Here is a 19,857-nt window from a genome sequence, read left to right as displayed (position 1 = left end):
GTATATATATATATATATATATGATATTTATTGCACTGTATACAGTGTGTAAATATAATAATTGCACCTTATTCAGTGTATGTGTATATATATATATATATATATGATATTTATTGCACTGTATACAGTGTGTAAATATAATAATTGCACCTTATACAGTGTGTGTATGTATATATATATATGATATTTATTGCACTGTATACAGTGTGTAAATATAATAATTGCACCTTATACAGTGTGTGTGTGTATATATATATATATATATATGATATTTATTCCACTGTATACAGTGTGTAAATATAATAATTGCACCTTATACAGTGTGTGTGTGTATATATATATATGATATTTATTTTACATTATTGATCCTAATTTTGTTTGTGAAAATATGGTTTCCCTATTTATACCTACTAAGATGTAATTTATCTTTGTTTAAATTCCATTCAGTTTATTCTGTATATATTGTTTTATTCTCAGTGCAGTGTATTATTATTATGATTATTTTGTATTATGAGGCAGTGCTGACAGTCCCCTCTCTCACACACTGATCCCGGTACAGCTCGGGGCTGCGCGGCCCCTTTAAGTGGACCCAAGAGCCGCCCCCAAGTCTCGCGGGAGTTGGCGTCCGAGTTCTCGCGAGGTCGGGCGGCGGGACCGCGATTGGCTGACGGGGACTGAATGCAAGATGGCGCCCAGGGAGCTGTGAGGCGAAAATAATCTATCGGAGAGAGGAGAATAAGCGGAGCCTGTGTGACCGCGGAGGGAGGCCGGACGGAGAGCGCGCTGTGACGGGGAGCACACAGGGAGACGGCGGGCAGGCAGCGGCGGATCCCGGACACACAGCGGGCGGAGCAGCAGGAGCGGCGGCAGCCGGAGGGTGAGCGATACGGGCGGACCGGCAGGCGGGCGGGCGGTGCGGCCTCCTCCTCTTGACACGGAGTGGGGATTTCCATTATACCACCGTGCGCGCTCCCGGCACTGGCCGGGAACGCGCACACTCCCGGGGACTGGCTGTCACTGGCTCCGCTCCTGCCCGTGGGGGGAGCTCGGGCTGGGCTGGGGACCTTATTATTATTATTTATTTTTATTATTATAAAAGAAGCGGGAAAAGCGCGGGACCGGCCGGCTCGCGACACGTCAAAGTGGGGGAGCGCGCGCACCCTGCTCCTCGTGCCCGCGTTCCGGGTGGAGGGGCGCGCGCTCCCCACTCCGCGTGCCCGCGGATCGCGCCCTCAGGGGGTGTTTTTTTAATTAATTTTTTATCTCCTCCCCCTGACAGATTCTCCGCCGGGCGCGGCACCGTAACGGGCACGCGCATGTTTATGATACTATGATCTAATTTTGTGCTTTGTATGTAATGGGGTCTCCTCCTCCTCTGACACCGGGGGGATGGATTAACGTCACGGGGGCAGGCGGGACTTCGCATTGCGCGCCCCCGTGCAGGAGGCGGGGTTTACTAATGAAGAGAGAAAGGAGTATGGGAGACGGGAGCGCGCACACAGAGACAAGGAGCAACATGGGAGCTATCACTGCACATTGTAATAACATGGGAGCTATCACTGCACATTGTAATAACATGGGAGCTATCACTGCACATTGTAATAACATGGGAGCTATCACTGCACATTGTAATAACATGGGAGCTATCACTGCACATTGTAATAACATGGGAGCTATCACTGCACATTGTAATAACATGGGAGCTATCACTGCACATTGTAATAACATGGGAGCTATCACTGCACAATGTAATAACATGGGAGCTATCACTGCACATTGTAATAACATGGGAGCTATCACTGCACATTGTAATAACATGGGAGCTATCACTGCACAATGTAATAACATGGGAGCTATCACTGCACAATGTAATAACATGGGAGCTATCACTGCACAATGTAATAACATGGGAGCTATCACTGCACAATGTAATAACATGGGAGCTATCACTGCACAATGTAATAACATGGGAGCTATCAGTGCACATTGTAATAACATGGGAGCTATCAGTGCACATTGTAATAACATGGGAGCTATCAGTGCACATTGTAATAACATGGGAGCTATCAGTGCACAATGTAATAACATGGGAGCCATCACTGCACAATGTAATAACATGGGAGCTATCACTGCACATTGTAATAACATGGGAACTATCACTGCATAATGTAATAACATGGGAGCTATCACTGCACATTGTAATAACATGGGAACTATCACTGCACAATGTAATAACATGGGAACTATCACTGCACAATGTAATAACATGGGAACTCACTGCACATTGTAATAACATGGGAACTATCACTGCACAATGTAATAACATGGGAACTATCACTGCACTAACACACTGCACATTGTAATAACATGGGAACTATCACTGCACATTGTAATAACATGGGAACTCACTGCACATTGTAATAACATGGGAACTCACTGCACATTGTAATAACATGGGAACTATCACTGCACCAACACACTGCACATTGTAATAACATGGGAACTATCACTGCACAATGTAATAACATGGGAACTATCACTGCACAATGTAATAACATGGGAGCTATCACTGCACATTGTAATAACATGGGAGCTATCACTGCACAATGTAATAACATGGGAGCTATCACTGCACAATGTAATAACATGGGAGCTATCACTGCACAATGTAATAACATGGGAGCTATCACTGCACATTGTAATAACATGGGAGCTATCACTGCACATTGTAATAACATGGGAGCTATCACTGCACATTGTAATAACATGGGAGCTATCACTGCACGGTGTAATAACATGGGAGCTATCACTGCACGGTGTAATAACATGGGAGCTATCACTGCACGGTGTAATAACATGGGAGCTATCACTGCACAATGTAATAACATGGGAGCTATCACTGCACAATGTAATAACATGGGAGCTATCACTGCACAATGTAATAACATGGGAGCTATCACTGCACAATGTAATAACATGGGAGCTATCACTGCACAATGTAATAACATGGGAGCTATCACTGCACAATGTAATAACATGGGAGCTATCACTGCACAATGTAATAACATGGGAGCTATCACTGCACAATGTAATAACATGGGAGCTATCACTGCACAATGTAATAACATGGGAGCTATCACTGCACAATGTAATAACATGGGAGCTATCACTGCACAATGTAATAACATGGGAGCTATCACTGCACAATGTAATAACATGGGAGCTATCACTGCACAATGTAATAACATGGGAACTATCACTGCACAATGTAATAACATGGGAACTATCACTGCACATTGTAATAACATGGGAACTATCACTGCACATTGTAATAACATGGGAACTATCACTGCACATTGTAATAACATGGGAACTATCACTGCACAATGTAATAACATGGGAACTATCACTGCACAATGTAATAACATGGGAACTATCACTGCACTAACACACACTGCACATTGTAATAACATGGGAACTATCACTGCACATTGTAATAACATGGGAACTATCACTGCACATTGTAATAACATGGGAACTATCACTGCACTAACACACACTGCACATTGTAATAACATGGGAACTATCACTGCACAATGTAATAACATGGGAACTATCACTGCACATTGTAATAACATGGGAGCTATCACTGCACATTGTAATAACATGGGAGCTATCACTGCACATTGTAATAACATGGGAGCTATCACTGCACATTGTAATAACATGGGAGCTATCACTGCACATTGTAATAACATGGGAGCTATCACTGCACATTGTAATAACATGGGGTCTATCACTGCACATTGTAATAACATGGGGACTATCACTGCACATTGTAATAACATGGGGACTATCACTGCACATTGTAATAACATGGGGACTATCACTGCACATTGTAATAACATGGGGACTATCACTGCACATTGTAATAACATGGGGACTATCACTGCATTAGCACACACTGCACATTATAATATGTTAGCGCTGTATCTCTCTCTCTCTCGCGCTCTCTATCTCTATATACACACACACTCACTTTGGATGTACCTCCACCTTTGAGGGAGTATTAGTTTTTCTAATGTCTATTGTTATGGGATGTTCTCTCCTTTCTAACAGGCTAACTATACTTCTCACAGACTGTCATAGTGTAATGCCTTATGAGGTCTGTTATGGTAAGGTGCATAGAATTAGAAGTCAGGAACCACCCAGATAATGCATTCAATATTACATATTAAAAAGGAAGGCTAAGCACCATAACATTACAGCTCCTTTTGTTTTTTGTTTTTTTTAAACAGTGGTTACAATAATCCATGCCGGAAATTATTAGAGCATGGACAAGCTCCTTGGTAGCATCTTGCCAAAGAAAGGGGCGGATGCGGGCTATGTTTTTAAGATGGAATCTACAAGATTTGGCAACATACTGGATGTGAGGCTCAAAGGTGAGGCCAGAATAGAGTATGACGCCAAGACAGCGTGCTTGCAAGGATGGACTTATGTGGATACCACTAATTTTAAGGGAGAGCGAAAGAGGAGGGTCAGTATTAGGAGGAGGAAAGACAAGGAGCTCCGTTTTAGAGAGATTTAGTTTCAGAAAGCGGGAGGACATCCAGCCAGCGATGGAAGAAAGGCAAGCAGTGACACGTTGCAGAACGGCAGGGGAGAGGTCTGTGGTGGGGTGATATATCTGGGTGTCATTAACGTACAGGTGGTAGTGGAATCCAAAAGCGGTAATAAGTTTGCCAAGAGAGGCAGTATAAAGAGAAAATAGAAGGGGACCAAGGACAGAGCCTTGGGGGACTCCAACCGAGACAGGACGAGGGGAGGAAGTAGCATTAGAAAAAGAGACGCTGAATGAGCATTGGGAGAGATAAGAGGAAAACCACGAAACGACAGTCACCGAGACCAAGTGATTGAAGAAGGAGAGCATTATCAATGGTGTCAAAGGCAGCAGAGATCAGTAATAATTAGTATGGCGTAGTGGCTTTTGGTTTTAGCTACGATTAGGTCGTTAGTAACTTTGATAAGAGCAGTCTCAGTAGAGTGGAGAGGGCGGAAGCCAGATTGAAGAGGGTCAAGGAGAGAGTTGGAATTGAGGCAGTGAGGCATACGGGTAAAGACAAGTCTTTAAGCCGCATTGCCCCGCTACAATCTTTAATGAATGCTTCCGCCAGACTGATTTTTCCTCTCTAGTCGATATTCTCACCCCTCTGTCAGTCCTTACATTGGCTTCCTGTATCATATAGGAGTCAATTCAAAGTGCTAACCCATACCTATAAAGCACTGAACAATTCTAGCACCTCTTGTATCTCTTAACAGATCCATAGGTATGCCCCTACTCTTTCTCCACTATGCCCGTGACCTTCTCCTGTCCGCTACTCGCACCCGTATGTCCAACTCGTGTTTGCAGGACTTCTCGCGGGCGGCTCCCTTCCTATAGAATAGCCCAGGCATAGGCAACCTTTGGCACTCCAGATGTTTTGGACTACACATCCCATGATGCTTTGCCAGCATTATGGGTGTAAGAGCATTATGGAGGATGTAGTCCACAACATCTGGAGTGCCGATGGTTGCCTACCTCTATGTTTACAAATGGGTTAATCCAGCCTCTAGTGTCTCATTGACAGCCGCTAGAGGCGCTTCCGCGCTTCTCAATGTGATTTTTACAGTGAGAAAACGCTGCCGTCCATAGGAAAGCATTGAGAATGCTTTCCTATGGACTGGCTGAATGCGCGCGCGGCTCTTGCCGCGCATGCGCATTCAACCGATGACATTGGAAGGAGGAGGAGATCCCCCGGCACTGGAAAAAGGTGAGTGATTAACCCCCTTCCTCCCCCTCAGGGCACTATAGTGGTCCTTTAACTTAATATACTTAATATATTTATGGAAGAGTACGGCAAGAGTATACTTAATGCATCATATAGTGTAGGTTTGTCTTGGTCAAACCATGTTTGTGTTTTTTTTTCCTTTCCTCATCCACTGCAAGAATAATACATATTTATTTATTTATTTACATATATATATATATATATATATATATATATATATATATATATATATATATATATATATATTTTATGATTTATTGTGTGTGAGTGTATGCACACAGGCAACAGAAACATGATGGGCATGCGCTTGTTTCTGTGGGATAATGGTTACATTTTATATTGCTTGTTTTAGTTAGGGCCTAGTATGGGTTGATGAAAGAAATTGTCTAGATCCTATTCAATAACCATTACACTTTTTTTATTTTTTTATATTTGACCAGGATTTGCACTATGAATAACTCAATAGAGAACACCATTTCATTTGAAGAATATGTCCGAATGAAGGCCCGGACTGTTCCGCAGCATAGGATGAAGGAATTCTTGGACTCTTTAGCTGCAAAAGGTCCAGATGCTTTGCAGGAATTTCATCAGCCGCCGACCACAACCATGGTTTATCAACAAGGGGGTAACTGCATCTACACAGACAGCACAGAAGTTGCAGGGTCTTTGCTGGAACTGGCATGTCCAGTTACCACAAGTGTTCAGCAACAGCAGCAGGACCAGCAGATTCAAGTTCAACAACAGGTAAAAGTGACTGTTCTTTTCTAAATAGCTATCTGAATAGGATTGCATAATTTTTCTGTCTAAATGGTCTTGTTCATTAGGGTCTGTTATTTTGATTTTAATCACCAGGATCAGAGCTCGAGAAACACCAGTATTCAGGGAGTTATGACTCCTAACATATGAGCAATGAATACAGAAACCCTGTGTGTTTGTTTTCCATGTCCCAAACACATCAGATTGACTCTTTGATATGTCTGCTTCTCTTCTTAATTCCACAAGTATTTAACACTTGCACACTATCAAAGCTTTTTAACCTTTTTCTTAAAATGTACTCTTTTTTTTCCAGAAAAAAAAAGATAGGCCTTATGGATTTCCGTAGTATTATGCAGGCTAGCAAAAAATACAATTTCGTGAAGCACCTGTATGATGTAGTAATGCAGTGTAATTTATACAATCAGTTCTTCTATCTTGTGGGCAAACTCTGATTCACTTGGAAGGTACAGTGTGGTTAATATCCTATAGTATCCTTTCTCTTTTTGGCTTAGTAGTGCTTTTTCCTCTTGCTCTGTATAGAAGTGCCAAAATACATTTTTGACACGTTAATTTCCTAGATTTCCCCTTCCTTTTTAATTATTTATCTTAAAAACAAAACAAAAAAAATCACATCAATGACTGATACTTTATTCTGGGGAGCACTATAGAGAAGGCAGACCTATATAATCTTACTGCATATGACATTTTAATATGCCCAAAGACTGTCCATTTTGAATATTAAGTTCACTATAGAGAGATGTTAGTGGCTGAGTTTCCGTTGTCAATTTCAGATTCTTGAAGCACTCACAAGGCCTTGGAATCTTCACCACACTGCCCCTCAGCCGAACCGAATCAGCCACTCCCCAGAGGGGTCCCAGGACTCTGGTATTTCAGAAGATATGTTGGTTAGTTTCCCATGATCAGACTAGTGACATTCATGCTTACCCAGAGAAATTTGTACACTAAATCCCATGCTCCCAAAATAGATGTTTTGTTGTGTGAGTTATACTTTGTATTTTCCAGAACGAAAGGAAGTGCGTCGTCTGCATCAAACATGAAATTTGTACGTTTGCTAGATGAACTAATCGAAGAAATCGTATATTGCTTTGTGTGTGGTTTTGTGGAGTGTGTGGTTTTTTTTTTTTTCCCCAGTATTTTCAGACCATCCTCCCAGTCAGGGCTGTGGGCAATTCATTCTTCCTTGTTAACAAGGTATATTATTCCTGCCTGGAAGAGTACAGTAATAGTAAACTTAATGCATCACATAGTATAGGATTGTCTTGGGCAAACCATGTGTTTTTTGGTGTTTTTTTTTTTTCACTGCAAGATTTCTTAACCATCCCAGGGAAGGACTAGATCTGAAGCTGCTGGATTAAAGCATATGTGTTTGTTAGGCTTATACTGTATATGAATAGTGCGGCACGCGTTTTTAATAACCTTTTCTTTAGATTCTGTAATTCTCTGATGTATACCATAGAGTAGCAGCCTGTTACTGACTTTTATATTGCTTGTTGACGGTGCCTAGAGGGATATTGGATATATCTCACTGATGATGCCTAACAAGGATAAAACGATCGTCTAGGGTTGCTGTATCTCTAGTGCAGAGAGAGCTGGCCTGTATTTTGGATCTGTTCTGCCCTAGATCTGGTGGATCAGTTTGAGATGCATGGCTTGGTTCTCTCTGTAAAGGCACTAAAACCAGCTTGAGAACTGAGCAGGGAGCCACCGAAGGGCAGGCTAATTGAACTGTTGTCTGTTTTTGCTTGACTTTTATATTGCACCAATATATTCCACAGTGCTTTACAAATTTTATGTGAAAGACAACCAGGAATATTAAAGGAACACTCCACTGCCCCAATGGGCAAACATAAAATAAAACACTGTTTAATAGATATGCCCACAATGAATACATGCATGTATTCAGTGAAGGTATATCTTAAAATAGTTTCCTGACACTGCAGATCTTATGAACCGAAGCCTTTGCAAGCCTTTTTCCCCGGAAGAGACTTTTAAGTCTCTTCACAGGGAAGTAACCAATCAGATGCTTTTCTTTGAGAAGCCTCTTAATTGATGAGCATGTGCTCGTTGGCGCACGTCTGGTCTGAGGTCTGTGTGGGAGTAGTAGAGTATGCCTGTCACTGTTAGCTCAATGGAGCTGATTGAAGGAGGCAGCAAACCTCCCTGGCTGTTCCCTAGTTTATTTATAAATGTGCCGATTTTCTCATGGAAAGTGTCACTTTTGTAAAATTGTGTTAAACTATGATACTTCTCACTTATTATGCACTTCAGCAAGTTGAAGTGCTTTTGGGGTGTGGAATGGTCCTTTAACAGGAAACAAGATTGTTGAGGCTCCTCCTGACTTTAGTGCAAAATCTAGAGGGCAAATAACCCCTTTCACAGAGAGGAGCCAAGCAATGGTGTTATGTGCACTCTTAAAAGGAAACTATAGTGACCTCCACCCGCAATGCAGAGGTGTTAAAAACCCATTCAGACAATTGCCTGAGTCTAGCACTGATGTATCTCTGTGCTGGCTTGAGCTGTGCCTTTGCTTCTCCCCCACCATCAGCCGGCGGGGGAGACCTAATGCGCACGTGTGACAATCACTGCGCTTTCCTTAGAGATTCTCCCATTGGGAAGTATGTATAACGCTTTCCTATTGGGTTTTTGGTGAGGCTGGATGTACCATGCATAGCGACCAAAGTTGTCTAACGACCCTGAAGTCCCTCTAGTGGCTGTCTGGTAGACAGCCATTATAGGTCGAGATATAACAGGCAATATAGATATTGAGAATGACACACTCACATACTGCTGAGTCAATCAAAAGCGGACTCAGACTTTTCTTTCATGAATGAAAAAATAAATAGTGCGGCGCACTCAGACTACAAAACAATACAAAAAACAAAGAAGGCTACTAAAATGCCTAACTAAGTATAAGTATGGGGATTTGGTTCCACCATATGGCCATATGTTGTTAAGCCCACCACTACTTTCAAAGTACCCCATTATTGGTGGGTCCTACACTACAATGTGGGAGACAAATAAATAGTAATAGTGTTATAGATAAAACAGTGTTAAATACTAGTAAGAGCATAGTGAGTATACAAACACAAGTGATGAAAGCAATTAAAAACCGTGTTAAAACTAAATAATTAATGTGTTAGTGCTGAAAATGAGTATTCTCACTAATGCAGATGACTGCTCACTGGAAAAAATAATAAAAGTCACTTTTATTATTTTTTCCAGTGAGCACAGTCATCTGCATTAGTGAGTATACTCATTTTCAGCACTAACACATTAATTATTTAGTTTTAACACTGTTTTTAATTGCTTTCATCACTTATGTTTGTATACTCACTATGCTCTTACTAGTATTTAACACTGGCCATTTAGGAGTTAAATCCCTTTGTTTATGAACCCTAGTCACACCTCCCTGCACGTGACTTGCACAGCCTTCCATAAACACTTCCTGTAAAGAGAGCCCTATTTAGGCTTTCTTTATTGCAAGTTCTGTTTAATTACGATTTTCTTATCCCCTGCTATGTTAATAGCTTGCTAGACCCTGCAAGAGCCTCCTGTATGTGATTAAAATTCAATTTAGAGATTAAGATACAGTTATTTAAGGTAAATTACATCTGTTTGAAAGTGAAACCAGTTTTTTTTCATGCAGGCTCTGTCAATCATAGCCAGGGGAGGTGTGGCAAGGGCTGCATAAACAGAAACAAAGTGATTTAACTCCTAAATGAGAGGGAATTGAGCAGTGAAATTGCAGGGGAATGATCTATACACTAAAACTGCTTTATTTAGCTTAAGTAATTTAGTGACTATAGTGTTCCTTTAATATAAGATCTATTAATCATCCGCTTATTATAAGCGGGCCTCTGAAAGAAAAAAAGGGGTGGGTGGGGGGTGGCCATTGTTTTCCAAAATTATATCCATAAACATTTAAATACCAAGATCTTGAAAAGGAAGAAAGATATATTATCCTGGTGTGCAAAATAAATAAACTTTTTACATTAGCTAATAATATATATGCACCTAATAAGTCTACTATAAAATTTATAACAAAGATTATGAAGAAAATGAATCAAATCAAACGGGGGTGCTATTAATCATGGGTGATTGTGGCCATGCTATACCTTGTTAAAAAGATCGTAATACAGGATATAACATTGTCTGACCATAACCAAACCATACTGGATTGCAAAGACGCTTTTGACAAGTTTCGTAAAGATTGGCGATTTAAATGATAATATATTATATAAAAAACCTAATTGAACAGATAATAATAGCTGAACTATTTTACTTGGAAAACAAAAATAAGGGGACATCAGGTAGTATGGTTTGCTTACAAAAGCGTAATTAGAGGCCACACGATGGTGATGACAGCCAGAATGGAAAAGAAAGAAGGCCTCCCACTTTCAGAGCTATACATAGCGCTAAATGAATATAAGAAACATAATAAAGTAACCCCTTCTACAGAAATAGCAAAGAAAATATCAGAAATAGAACAGAACATACATTTGCAAGTATCCAATAAAATAGCAAAAACTTTAAAAAAAAAATCAATTTAAATGGTACCAAAAAGGCAACAAGCCAGAAGCCCTTATGACTAGTAAGTTGAAAAAGTAAAAAAAAAAAAAAATCGATAATCTAGAATTAGGGATAAAGATACATGCATTATGGCCCCAGAACAAATGGGCGAAGCATTCGATAAATTCTATAGAGATTATGAAAGATCAATTAAAAGAATCTCACAAATGTTTTTAATTGCATGATAAATTCAGGAAGATGCCCTGGAGAGTTATTGAGAGCAAATATCGTCCCAATTCCAAAACCAGACAAAGATCCAGAACTGATAAGCAATTTTAGACCGATTTCATTGATAAACACAGACATCTAACTATTCTCATCAATTCTTGCAGAACGACTGAAATCTGTCATACCAGATCTCATTAACAACGATCAGGTCGGTTTTATTCCAGGCCAGTCATCAGTTAACAGTATTCAGAAAGTAATAGACATATATTGGAGGCAACAGAGACCAAAAGGATCCCACTCATGCTCATCTCAATAGATGCAGAGAAGGCGTTTGATAGGGTGGGCCTTTGTCAGTCACATTAAAACAATTTGGATGTACAGGTCCAATTCTAAAAGCGTTATCTGCTCTCTATGACTCTCTCCACAGACCAGGCAAGTCATGGGATCCGGATTTACCTCTCAAATGTTTAACATTCACAACGGGACAAGGCAGGGATCTCTCTCCCCACTGTTCTACATATTAGTATTAGAACCTTTAGCCATTGCTATAAGACAAAATAAAAAAAAATACAGGCTATAGATATCCATTGGGGAAGGTAAACTAAATATCTATGCGGATAATAAACTACTGATCCTTGAAGAGCCTCTATTCTGGAAGTGTTAAAAGATATAAATAGGTACTCTAGAGTATCGGGTAATAAAATACATTTAGACAAATCAGTAGTTATAGCCAAGAACATGAGTAAGAGACCAGTTAATCTCCTTTTAAAAAAATTTGGACTTCCTAAGGACAAATTTTTTTGAAATATTTGGGTATAACCATTACATCAGAAGTAAGCGTTAATAGAAGCTAATTTCTTACCCTTATTAAAACAAACCAATAACTTACGGGATCGGAGGAGGTTAGGATTCTCGTGGTCAGGCAGAATCTATGTACTGGCTTATATCTTACCAAAATGGCTCCATTTATGGAGAATGATCCCTCTTAACTGGTTACTAATGTTACATACCGCTTCCCCCCCCCCCCCCCCCCTTTTTAAAAATTGTCTGGGATGGAAAAAAACAAGAGTAAAAATGACAAATTTATCCAGGATGACAAGATGGAGGTTTGAGTTGCCCAGAAATCCAATGTTATCAGGCCAGTAGACTGTTTCATATAATGTTATCACATAATACATCTGCAGAAAGGAGAAATGGAATTTAATAGAGAGACAACAGAGGGGTAGTAGAGAATTCTCTATTCTGGTTTTTAGATCTCAATAAAAACTTTATAGCTGAGGCAAGATCTAAATCACACATAATTAGAGATCTAGTAGGTTGGTGGGATATATTTGGGAAAAAAAGACGGACTAAAGAATAGAATAATACATGCATTACCAATCTCAGTGATTAATGATATGTTAGATAATAAGATCAACTCTTGGAAGAGCAATAAAATCATAGATATAACAGAGAATTATAAAATCAAGCCCTTTCAACAAATAAGTGAGGAATTCTGTATCCCACCGAATGATATCTTTAAGTACCTTAGAATTTAAAGGGTTTGTCTCAGCGTATATGATTACGAATAGAATGTAAAATAGACTGGATTATTCAACTTGTCGAACAAAAATTTTTTAAAAATATACTGTCTAAATATGTTAGTCTTATATAAGTTAAGACATGATAAACTTTCCAGAGCATTTGAAAATTGGGGGGAAAAAATCTTTATATACATATAAATGAGGAAGTTTGGAAAAGTTATTTTAATTTACATAAACACTTCCACTGCTTAAATTTGACAGTTACAGTTTAAACTTCAGAATAGATGGTACTTGACACAGAATCTTCTAAATAAAATATATCCAAACACATCCAATAGATGTTGGCGGTGCAACATTGATAAGGGCACCTTATTACACATATGGTGGTACTGCCAACTGATATATACTTATTGGAAAGATATAATTATATTAATTGATTATATGACAGGAAATAAATTAACAATGGATCCGGGAATAAGTTTATCAAATTCAATTGAGTCAAAAATGAAGATAAAGGATTCCGTGTTAATTTTATACACCATTACAGCAGCCAAATTACTGATAGCACGGAATTAGAAAAATGTACAAATCCCATTAACCGGAGAAGTGATAGCACAAGTTATATGGCAAGCAAAAATGGAGAGGGGCATCTTAGTGAGCTTAGAAAACCGCTACATGCAAATAGAATATTGGGATTCTCGGATAGATAAATTTGAATTTTTAAAATAAAATTATCATAGAGGGTCTCTCATCCAGGTAAATGGAATGAAACAAGGATGGGGACAGAGAGATGAATAGTATGTTATGTAATGAGGTGGCAATGGGTTTTCCCATACACCCGCCTTCCATGTTCGACATAAACAAACAAACACTTAAATAAAGAGGGAATGGATGGGTCAAACAGGCGTAAATTATTATTATTATTTTTTTTTTTTTAAATGACGATAGTAGTTCAATCAAAGAGATGAGAGGGGCTCATTCTCCAAAAATAATTTGGAAAAGTAAGATAAGAAAGTGAGATTAAAAGGGTCATTATAGGGATGGGGTATGGGACAGGAGGGAAGAAACAGGGGCACATACAATTAATTTTAGGTTAAACCCATGAAGTTTTACTTTAGTTAAACGGACACTGTAGTCACCTGAACAACTTTAGCTTAATGAAGCAGTTTTGGTGTATAGAACATGCCCCTGCAGCCTCACTGCTCAATTCTTTGCCATTTAGGAGTTAAATCCCTTTTGTTTATGAACCCTAGTCACACCTCTCTGTCAATCATAGCCAGGGGAGGTGTGGCAAGGGCTGCATAAACAGAAACAAAGTGATTTAACTCCTAAATGACAGTGAATTGAGCAGTGCAATTGCAGGGGAATGATCTATACCAGGGGTAGGCAACCTTTTAGCAGCACTGTGCCGATATAGGATTGTGATGTCCCGTAGCGTGCCCATCCTATTTTTATAAATTGAGGTGTGAATGCTGCCGTATTCTGCTTATTTTTACTGTAATTGCTTTGTGTGTTGATGGACATGTCACGTAGTGTGTGGGGGCTGTTTGGGGTATTGCATGTGGAATTGTGTGCATGTATATGGATTGTTAGTGGTGTTGAGTTTGTGCGGATTGTGTGTTGTGTTTGAGTATGGGCTGTTTATATTATTTGTATGAGAGGCTTATTCTGCAGCTCTGTGTATATCTAGCAGTGTGGGTGACTTCCCTGGGTTCCAGTGGGGACCAGGCACAGCTCAAGGACAGGAGCTGCAACAGCAGCTGCAGGATGCTCTACTACAGTGTGGATTCCCATTCATAAGTGCTGGGAGGAACTGATCTGAGATCACTTCCTCTACGTTCTGCAATGCATAAATTAAGGATTGTCCTCAACTACCTCTTCGTATTAGCAGATATCTGAAGTTTCACCGAGACTCCTGATATGCCAGCGCCTGTTTGGCTCTAGCAGCCTTAAGTGCCGTGCAAAGACACCTCGAGTGCCGTGCATGGCACTAGTGCCGTAGGTTGCCTACCCCTGATCTATACACTAAAACTGCTTTATTTAACTAAAGTAATTTAGGTGACTATAGTGTTCCTTTAACCCCTTAAGGACACATGACATGTGTGACATGTCATGATTCCCTTGTATTCCAGAGGTTTGGTCCTTAAGGGGTTAAGAAAATCAGTATTGTATCAATGCTGATATAGAGACCTCAAAGCTGCTTATTTTATGAAATAGTTTTAATAACTATACATTGGTAAGGTATCTGTCTGAAATACAAAAAAAGTGTAGCAATCTACATAAAGATCGTAGTTCTGCTTTAGTATGTTTTAGTAGTTAAATTACAAATACAGTCCTTTTATATTTGCCACAAGATTTTGCTCTAATTATTAAAGGGTTACTCCAAACATCATGATCACTACAATGCATTGAAGTTTTCATAGTGCTTGGAGTCTGTATGTGCAGCGTTTCAATTTAACCTCTTTGCTGCTAGAGACTGCATTCAGTCAGCCCGGAACAAGAGTTCTGGGCTAGCTAAAGCCAATTCTGTGCACAGAGGGGATTTCATTGACTGAGACCAATATACTGACTAAGTAAGGTTTTCCACATTACCTGGGGATGGTACGAGGGATGCTGCAGCTTTAACCCTTTAACCCCTTAAGGACCAAACTTCTGGAATAAAATGGAATCATGACGTGTCACACACGTCATGTGTCCTTAAGGGGTTAAAGACTTTCAGACTTAGATTTTGTCTTATGTTTTAATGCTATGTATTGTATAATTTGTGGTAATTACGTTACAGCTTCTTTTTTCTTTTTTTTTTCTCCCTTCTTCTTAAAGCTGCTATTTGAACGTCATGTCCTAAAGAATGACAAAGATTTCTGTGAGCTGAACTGTGTAAGAGAAGGGAAATAAAGAGTGTTTCACATAGTAGCTACTGCAACCATCAAAAAGGAAGTATTTTAGAATTGTGGCAGTGGGACAGAGAATGCATTAAGTTACAGAATACTGTCATAGATTTGTATTTTTATTTTCTTCAAAAATTATATCTGTTTTAGGAGCTCAAATGTTTTAACTTTCTAGGCCAAAACCTATAAAATGCAAGTGATGTTTGTGCCTGGAGTGTCGCTTTAACAAGTAGAACTTTGTTTAGTCCTTAAAATCCTGCCCACCAGGGTCTTTAAGAACTCATTTGTTTTGGTGGCAAAAAAAAAAAAAAAAAAAAGGCAGTAGTTAACAATCTAGTGCCTATAGGCCAGAAACAGTCCAGGTTTTGTCAGCATCTCTAATTTGAATAGAAAAGAGAAATATAAGTTCTAGACTGTTGCTTACTCGTGTGGGAATACCTGCTTTAAGGAGTTTAAAAAAAAAAAAGATATTCGCCCCTAAGTAGGGTCTCTCCTTCAGCTCATTAGCAGTGCTTCCCACATAAGAGTGAATTGGAGTTACGTGCAATACATGTGTTCTGTGGGCCAAAAACTGTTATCTGAATTTCAACTCACAATTTGAATCACTGACCGTAATATTTGATATCCTGCACCTGTATGTGGCTTATTATTGTCTATAAAAATTGCTTTTCTGCTCACTATAAAGCCATTGAAGCAGTTATAGAGGCAGACTGAAAATATTTAGGGTGTGTGCCAGGATTGTGCCTTTTAAAGTGGACCTGTCACCATTGAATATGTTGAATATTCTGCAAAGACAGTTGTTGCCAAGTTCTCTCAGGTTTCATCACTATGTTTATTCTTGCACAAAGAAGATTTCGATAGAAGATCCTGCTAGATGACTGACTTCAGCAGAATCATTTTGCACATGTCTTAAATTAACTTTTAAAAAAGTTTTTTTTTTTTTTTTTTTGCCTTTTTAAAAGCAATACTTATGGTGCCATGATGTTTCTTTGTGGAAAATCAATTTATTTATTTTCTTCATGTTTACATATGCAAAGAGAGTTTGTTGGTTATTTAATGTGTTTATTTTAAGGATCACATTTACCGTTTATTTGAGATTACTTTGATATTTTCTTTCCTCAGAGTTGATGTCTTTAATTTAAATGGCAGTGCATAGCTTATAGATCATGCCCCTGCAGTCTCACGGCTCAGTTCTCATTTAGGCGTTAAATAACTGTTTATACAGCTCTTGTCACTCCTCGCTACATGTGACTTACACTGCCTTCCTAAACACTTCCCGTAAAGTCATATAATGCTTACACTTCCTTTATTGCACATTCTGTTTAATTTAGATTTTATCTACTGCACGGCTTATAACTTGCTAGACCCTGCAGGAGCCTCCTGTATTCAGTTAAAGTTCAAGTCACAGAGTTAAAGGGACACTATATAGTCCAGGGCTCGACAAATCCCATGCTTCATGGCTCTGAGGTGGGCGGCTGGCTGCTCGTATTCTTGCTAGGCCCGAGGGAGCTGTGATGTTCCTGATCTTCTCCCTCACGCGCCACTTAATGAACCTGGGGCCTCACTAACCGGCACACGCAGCCAGCCACCTGCCTCCACAATACTTCCTCAAAATAGAGGAATATTAATTGGGGTAAAGATGTCAGAATACAGACAAATATATATTTTGCGTACTCTGACTGTGATAAAATATGTAAATACTTATTGCACTACTCTAATGAGAAATTACATATGGCTCTGTTGGATAGTAATTTAGCTTGAATAAGTCTCTAGTCTTTCAAGATCAACCTTTCACACATTTCTGTATCTGCTGCTATTCATAAAAAAGCAAGTGGGAAAACCCTAATTTAAATCCATTTCCTATTGTGCCAAAAAAGAGAAAATTCCTTATTGATTTCAAAATTGATCAACAAATATTTTCTTCAATGTTGTGTTTAAAAAAAACCAAAAAAAAAAAAAACATTAAGACACTTTTTTTCGATTACAGAATGTGCTAATGCAACCTCTTGAGGTAGAAATTCCACAGCTATTTTTTATTTACTGCAAAGAACAATTTCCTTTGCTATAGCCAAAATCTTTTTATTTCAAGTTTAAATTGATAACCTCTTGTCCTTTTGTACTGTCTAGTTAATGTCCCTTACCCACAGGGTAAGCCGTTTTTTTTTTTAAAATTTTTAATTAAAACAAGCAATAATGTGTGCGTCTGTGTCGCGGTGTCTGTGTCGCGGTGTCTGTGTCGCGGTGTCTGTGTCGCGGTGTCTGTGTCGCGGTGTCTGTGTTTAGATGACCAGCCCCCTTCTGTTCTCAAGGAAATGGTGTTTTCACTCACTTTTTTTTTTCCCCACGCCGTGCAGGTTTCCCCTCGACTGGCCCCATCTCTATGGCTGAGATTATCAAGCTTGATGATCTCAGCCAATCCAATGTTTTTCCATATGATATTATTGGGAGGCTATTGTGCACAGGCTGCAAAACGCTGCACCAATTAGCATCTCCTCATAGAGATGCATTGAATTAATGCATCTCTATGGGGAACATTTGGCGCCTCCATGCAGAGCGTGGAGACGTTGAATGTAGGTGCTGCACACTGTGGAACACTGACACAGGAAGCACCTCTAGTTCTGTCTGAGTGACTGCTACTAGATGTGTCAATAGAAAGCAATGTAAACACCGCATTTTCTCTGAAAAGGCCGTTTTTACATTGAAAAGCCTTCTGGGCCAGGCTATAGACACCAGAACCACTACATTAAGCTGTAGTGGTCCTTGTGACTATAGTTTCCCTTTAACCCCTTAAGGACTTAGGATGGTTCAGGACCGTCATCGGCATTTTTGCGTTGCCGACCGATGACGGTCCTGAACCGTCCTAACTTTAAGATGTACTTACCCGATCGCCGTTGTTCCCCCGGCGGCGATCGGCGGTGCTCCCGGTGTGGGGAGACTGCCTGCAGCCCAGACAGTCTCCCCATGGCGAATTAGGACCCCTGTGGCCATGTGATCGCTCAAAAGGGCGATCACATGGCCACAATAGGTGTCCATGTGTCTGCCTGCAGGGGGACTGTCTGTGCTGACAGGCAGTCTCCCTGCAACTGTAAAATCACTAAAAAAAATAAAGGTTAATGTTAATAAAAAAAAAAAAAAAAAAAATTATATATGTGTGTATATATATTATATAGACATAGATTTTTTATATATATATATATATATATATAAATATATATAAAATAATGTCATGCTAAGTGTATTTTTATATTAATGCGCAGTGTGCAGTACTGCAATTACTGCAAGTACTGCGCAGTGTGCAGTACTGCAATTCATTGTTTCCACGCTCTGCATGGAGACACTGAACTTTCCACATAGATGTATTGATTCAAAGCATCTCTATAAAGAGATGCTCATTGGCCAGGACTGTGTTTGGCTTGTGTTGGCTCTGCCTCCTTGACACTCAGCCAATCCAATGCTTTTCTTCTAAAGCATTGAGATTGGCTTTTTTTATTTTATTATTATTCTCTTTGCAAATTTTACATATTTAACATCACAGAAAAAAACAGTTCAGAATTAGACATAGACTTTGATTTACAATGGAAGGATATATGTATGTTGAGTAAACTTAACACACAAAAACACAAATTACAATTTAAAAGGACTGAGCGGATTAGGCGGGCCTAAACTATATTAATTAGGTTACTTCATAACTTTCCTGAATATAGTACCATAGGGAAGAACTAGAGTGATCTTTATATATAAGGATATTCATAACCGAGAACGCAACAAGGTATATAGTTATATCAGATTATCTAGCCATGGTAACCATTTCTCAGCAAATTTTAAGTGGCTGTAATATTGAAAAGATATTCCCCTTTCCATATCATGTTGGTATTTAAGCTGAGTTAGCACTTGGGTCCAAGATGGAGTCTTTTTCTGTAGCCAATATCTTGATATTTTTATTTTTATGGCCATCATAAATTGGATTATTCGATATCTATTTTGAGTTGAGAATCTTTTAAATTTAAAATGAAAAAGAGCAACCATTGAGTTAGCTTCCAAATCTTCTCCCACTAAATCTGATATAACTCTAAATGCTTTATTCCATATAGATCTTAAAAGCTT

The 19,857-nt window shown here is 39.3% G+C and overlaps 1 protein-coding gene across 3 annotated transcripts in view; it reads left to right on the top strand.

Moving 5' to 3' along the window:
* The first annotated feature begins 625 nt into the window (after nucleotides 1–625).
* Nucleotides 626–19,857, top strand: part of QRICH1 (glutamine rich 1) — a 72,650-nt gene continuing 53,418 nt past the window's right edge. The window contains exons 1-4 of one of the 3 annotated variants that reach the window (XM_063426700.1): nucleotides 626–877; nucleotides 6,269–6,572; nucleotides 7,376–7,489; nucleotides 15,686–15,742. In XM_063426700.1, coding sequence (XP_063282770.1) covers nucleotides 6,279–6,572; nucleotides 7,376–7,489; nucleotides 15,686–15,742 — 465 coding nt within the window. In that variant the 5' untranslated portion in view covers nucleotides 626–877; nucleotides 6,269–6,278. The remainder of the gene's footprint in view (nucleotides 878–6,268; nucleotides 6,573–7,375; nucleotides 7,490–15,685; nucleotides 15,743–19,857) is intronic. The other 2 variants (XM_063426701.1, XM_063426702.1) reach the window with 2 other exon arrangements.

Source organism: Pelobates fuscus, chromosome 7 (genome assembly GCF_036172605.1).
Source record: "Pelobates fuscus isolate aPelFus1 chromosome 7, aPelFus1.pri, whole genome shotgun sequence".
Taxonomy (NCBI): domain Eukaryota; kingdom Metazoa; phylum Chordata; class Amphibia; order Anura; family Pelobatidae; genus Pelobates; species Pelobates fuscus.
This window is presented reverse-complemented; position numbering and strand designations above follow the sequence as displayed.